The 4,320-nt window shown below is 48.7% G+C and overlaps 1 protein-coding gene across 1 annotated transcript in view; it reads left to right on the forward strand.

Annotated features, from left to right (window-relative positions):
* Positions 1–110: 110 nt before the first annotated feature.
* Positions 111–4,320, forward strand: part of USP5 (ubiquitin specific peptidase 5) — a gene marked incomplete at both ends in the record, with an annotated part of 8,920 nt that continues 4,710 nt past the window's right edge. Inside the window, 7 exons of the mRNA XM_010174726.1 lie at positions 111–256; positions 555–739; positions 1,318–1,412; positions 1,923–2,116; positions 2,279–2,350; positions 3,689–3,770; positions 3,961–4,086. Of these exons, the coding sequence (XP_010173028.1) occupies positions 111–256; positions 555–739; positions 1,318–1,412; positions 1,923–2,116; positions 2,279–2,350; positions 3,689–3,770; positions 3,961–4,086 (900 nt within the window). The remainder of the gene's footprint in view (positions 257–554; positions 740–1,317; positions 1,413–1,922; positions 2,117–2,278; positions 2,351–3,688; positions 3,771–3,960; positions 4,087–4,320) is intronic.

Here is a 4,320-nt window from a genome sequence, read left to right on the forward strand (position 1 = left end):
TGTCACCAACAAAGATGTTAAACAGTGCTGATCCCAAATGTGAAGTGTCGTGGCACTGGAAACTTCCATCCTTCTGCCCTTCATTTTTTTTCTTGCTGTCCTAATTCCAGATTGCCAGTGCGGTCGAGGCCATCCTGACAGCAGATTCAGCCTCGCGGAAGCAGGAGGTGCAGGCTTGGGACGGAGAGGTTCGTCGTGTTTCCAAACACGCCTTTACTCTGCACCAGCTGCAGAATGATGTCCGCATCCCACCGTGGTGAGCATACTACTGAACCTAGCTGTACTGCTCTGTATCCCAGACCCACCCCCTTCAACAACTCCTGTCCTGGACTGCAGCAGCAGATCAGACTTTTTTTGTGAGTCTCTGAGTGTGCTTGTCATAGTAAACTCAGGGGAAATGGCAAACTAAGGTATTTCAGGACGTTCAGTGTTCTGAAATAGAAGAGGAATGAGATTGCTTATACTGTGGTCAGTGGGTATTAATGGAGAGGGCTTGGGAGGCGGAACCCAGAGGTTTTCACCCTGATCTCTTTTTCTCTGTTCCTTGTCGATAGCGGCTGGAAGTGCAGCAAGTGTGACATGAGGGAGAACCTGTGGCTGAACATGACCGATGGAGCCATCCTCTGCGGTCGGCGGTATTTTGATGGCAGCGGTGGCAACAATCACGCGGTCGAGCACTACCGGGAAACTGGCTACCCGCTGGCTGTGAAACTGGGAACAATTACTCCTGATGGGGCTGGTGAGAGGGGGATCATCCTCTGAGGGTTGTAGACGCCAGGCACCACTTGGGCTGGCTGTGGTCTCTGACAAGGGAAGGCAGGGAGGATTTCCAGGCTGTTCTTGCCTGGAACATTCAGTGTCATCCTGTCATGGACTTTCCTGCTCTGACCTGCTTCTTGTGGCAGGCAAAGAACGAGCTGATAGAACCTTTCCTTCCTCCTCCCCTCTCTTATAATTTGAAGGGTTTTAGAATAGTTATGCAGGTTACTGTCTTGTTTTCCGTGGTGGGACATTTATCAAATAATTATGTGTCCAGAGCCTGAGCAGAGAGGATACAGCGGCACAGTAACCCACTTCCCTCACTCCAGACATACACATAACTCTATACCTTGATCAACGACAAAGTTGTTTGTCTTGCCACAGGCTGTGGAGCAACCTCAATATTCTGTGTGTTGTGCTGATCCCCTGAGAAGAGAGAGAAACCCCAACTGCTTGGTTTATCAAAACGTCCAGTTCTCAGCACTCTCTTCGTCTAGCAGTGAATGTTAGATCACAGCCCGTGATAAGTCTCTCCTTTTCCTCTGTGTTCTTGCATAGACGTCTACTCCTATGATGAGGATGATATGGTGTTGGATCCCAACCTGGCAGAACACCTCGCTCACTTTGGGATTGACATGCTCAAGATGCAGAAGGTGAGGGGAGGTTCTTTTGCAGGCCCAGAGCGGGAGAAAAGGAATTCTGAAATTTCTTAGCTGGATCCCTGCTTTCCATGGCCATGCAGAACCACTGCTGGTCAATAAACCCAGTTTTTTATTAGGCAGAGAGTTGCCTCGTCTGCTTTTCTCCTTCCATTGCCTTTTTTGTCTTTCTCCCATGTCCCTCAGATTTCCTTGGGGCTGTGTTAGTACTGGTAGGCAGGGAGGTGCCCAGGCTCCGAGCCTCGCTCCCTAGATTCAGTGTTAGTGTGTGATTTCTGTACCCCTTTAGAGGGGATGGTTTGTATTTCTCTCATGTTTCTTATTCCTCCTTCTGTCCCAGGTATTCAGATACTTGAAAACAATTCTTGTCTTTTCCTTCTCTTCTCAGTTAATAAAACAGAATGGATTTGACCCCGTGTGTTTCTCTACAGCATTGCCTTCTTCACACCTCTGATGTTCCCTTGAGTCTTCTTTGAGGGTTTTTCCTGTTTTTTCTCTCCACAGACAGACAAGACAATGACAGAACTGGAAATAGACATGAACCAGCGCATTGGGGAGTGGGAGCTCATCCAGGAGTCTGGCGTGCAGCTCAAGCCCCTCTATGGACCTGGGTACACTGGTATCCGTAACCTGGGCAACAGTTGCTACCTCAATTCTGTGATGCAGGTGCTGTTCAGTATCCCAGACTTCCAGAGAAAGTAAGTGAGCTTCATCGTTCCTTTCTACTGGCCTGGGATCCCCTGGGATCAGTACAAAGGTCTCCTAGAGCTGGGAGCTTCTGTGACAGTAATCAGGCTCAGAACTGGCTCTTTTATAGGTGAATCCGCATGTCCCTTAGATTTCTGCGGTTTGCTTCGCAGGTATGTGGACAAGCTGGAGAAGATATTCCAAAGTGCACCTTCGGACCCCACACAGGACTTCAGCACACAAGTGTACGTAGAGTTTTGGTGAGAGAAGGAAGGCTGAGGCTGCCTGGGTGCGTCCCCTCTGCGCTGCTACAGTGTGCTTTGCTGCAGGTTTCTCCCTCAAGCCTCGCGCCTCTCTGTTTCCATGTCCCTCACCAGAGACACTGATCCTCAGTGATCCATAAGGGTGTAAGCCACGAAAGTCGAGCTGAATGCCCTAGATGGAGAGAACAGAGTGCACCTCAGTGTTCATGAGAGGCTCTTAAATGTGTTGTGTGGGGAAGGCAGTAGTATCTGTTACCACGGGGGGATTTCTGGTAGGGGTATTCTGTCTGCATTACAGCAAAAAGGGGCTTGCTTTCTGCAACGGAGGGAGCTGGCTGAGAGCAAAGAAATACATAGACTTAGGCAATTTTAATTTCAGTAGATAATCTATATGTGCTTAAAGACCCTTCTTCCTGCAAGAGGTGTTGTGTGAGCAATAGCAAGAGAATGTACAGGAGGAGGAACACAAGATTTGGGAGGGTGTTGCATTTTAAATACACGAATTCTCTGCTACATCTGCTCTAAAACAGCAAAGTGGTATATGGAGGTTTGGGGTGGAGGAATGGAAGGTGGCATTTGTGGAAGGGAGTTCAGTGGTAAGGGAGGATTCTAAATTTGGACAGCCTGGGGTGAGGTGTTCACTGAGGAGGGGATTAAGTTGAGACAGCCAGAAAGATTTTTGCCGGGGCAAAGGAAGGAATTGGTAGGGTTTGGTTTCAGACAAATGGCAACAGTGATGGGGAGGGACTGGAGTGAAGTGGAATAGTAGAAGAGTCTGAGCATAGGAGGAAATTGCTGAATGTTACTGTTGTCCATTAAGTGCCTCCTGTAGTTATTCTTGATCTTTCCCCTGGCAAAATGTGATCAGTCTGCTCAGAGCAATGCTATTTCTGGCTCAGACAATCCCACTCGGCCCTGTTGTCTCCTGCACAGTCAGTCAGATGCACACTGCTACGTTGCACACGTAGGCCGCGGCTTGGTTTGGCTGTTAGGCAGCTGCTGTATGGCTCAGCACCACCTGCCCTTCTCAGGGGGAAAAGGAAGTTTCTCCTTTATCCTCTCCCCACTGTGCAAGCAATAGTTGAGATTACTGCCCAGAAGTCCTAGTAACTTTCAAGGTGATAATGTCTCATGATACCAGAGAGCAGCCCAAGATAAGATGATCTTGGCTGGTGCAGCAGAGAAAACTGATCTCTGTGAGACTCATAGTCCATAGCAGTGTTAAAGGTGGATGGGTTGATGTGGCTTCTGGAATATGTGGGACTGAAGAAACCTTTTTTCCAGTTTGTCCAGCTAATAGTGACTTCTTCATCATTCCAGAGCCAAACTGGGCCATGGACTGCTTTCTGGGGAGTATTCAAAGCCAGCTTCAGCAGATGGGGAACAGCAGCCCGATCAGAAGGTGAGACTTGGATACGGCATCCTCATGAAATGTGTGTTGCATAAGGTATTGGGGAAGGAGGGAGAACCCTTTCTGAAGACGTGTTCTAGGGCTTGTTCCAGGGCCCTGTCAGTTGGCTAAGAGTAGAGTGCTACATGCCAGGACATGCTTGGCAAATTATGACCACCTTCCTCTTCCTTGTTATTTGCAGGGTATGCAAAATGGCATTGCTCCACGGATGTTTAAGTCCCTCATTGGAAAGGGACACCCAGAATTTTCCACTAACCGACAGCAGGATGCCCAGGAATTCTTTCTGCACTTCATCAACATGGTGGAGGTAATGGTTGAGTCTGTCTGTCAAATAATGGAAAAGCCCAGTTTTTTTTCCTCCCATCAACACAGGGTGAGGATCGGAGGTGAGAAGCTGGCAATCAGAGCTGAGAGAGTGAGAGAACACAAGGAAGTGGGCCCAGCTAGCACTGTGGGAGCAGAGGAGATGCTTGGCTATGTTTTCAGGGGCTGATTCCTTGGAGCAATCTGTCTTGGGAATGGCACAACTGGAGATGTAAAT

The sequence above is a fragment of the Antrostomus carolinensis genome, unplaced genomic scaffold (genome assembly GCF_000700745.2).
Source record: "Antrostomus carolinensis isolate BGI_N321 unplaced genomic scaffold, ASM70074v2 scaffold53738, whole genome shotgun sequence".
NCBI classification, from domain to species: Eukaryota; Metazoa; Chordata; class Aves; order Caprimulgiformes; family Caprimulgidae; genus Antrostomus; species Antrostomus carolinensis.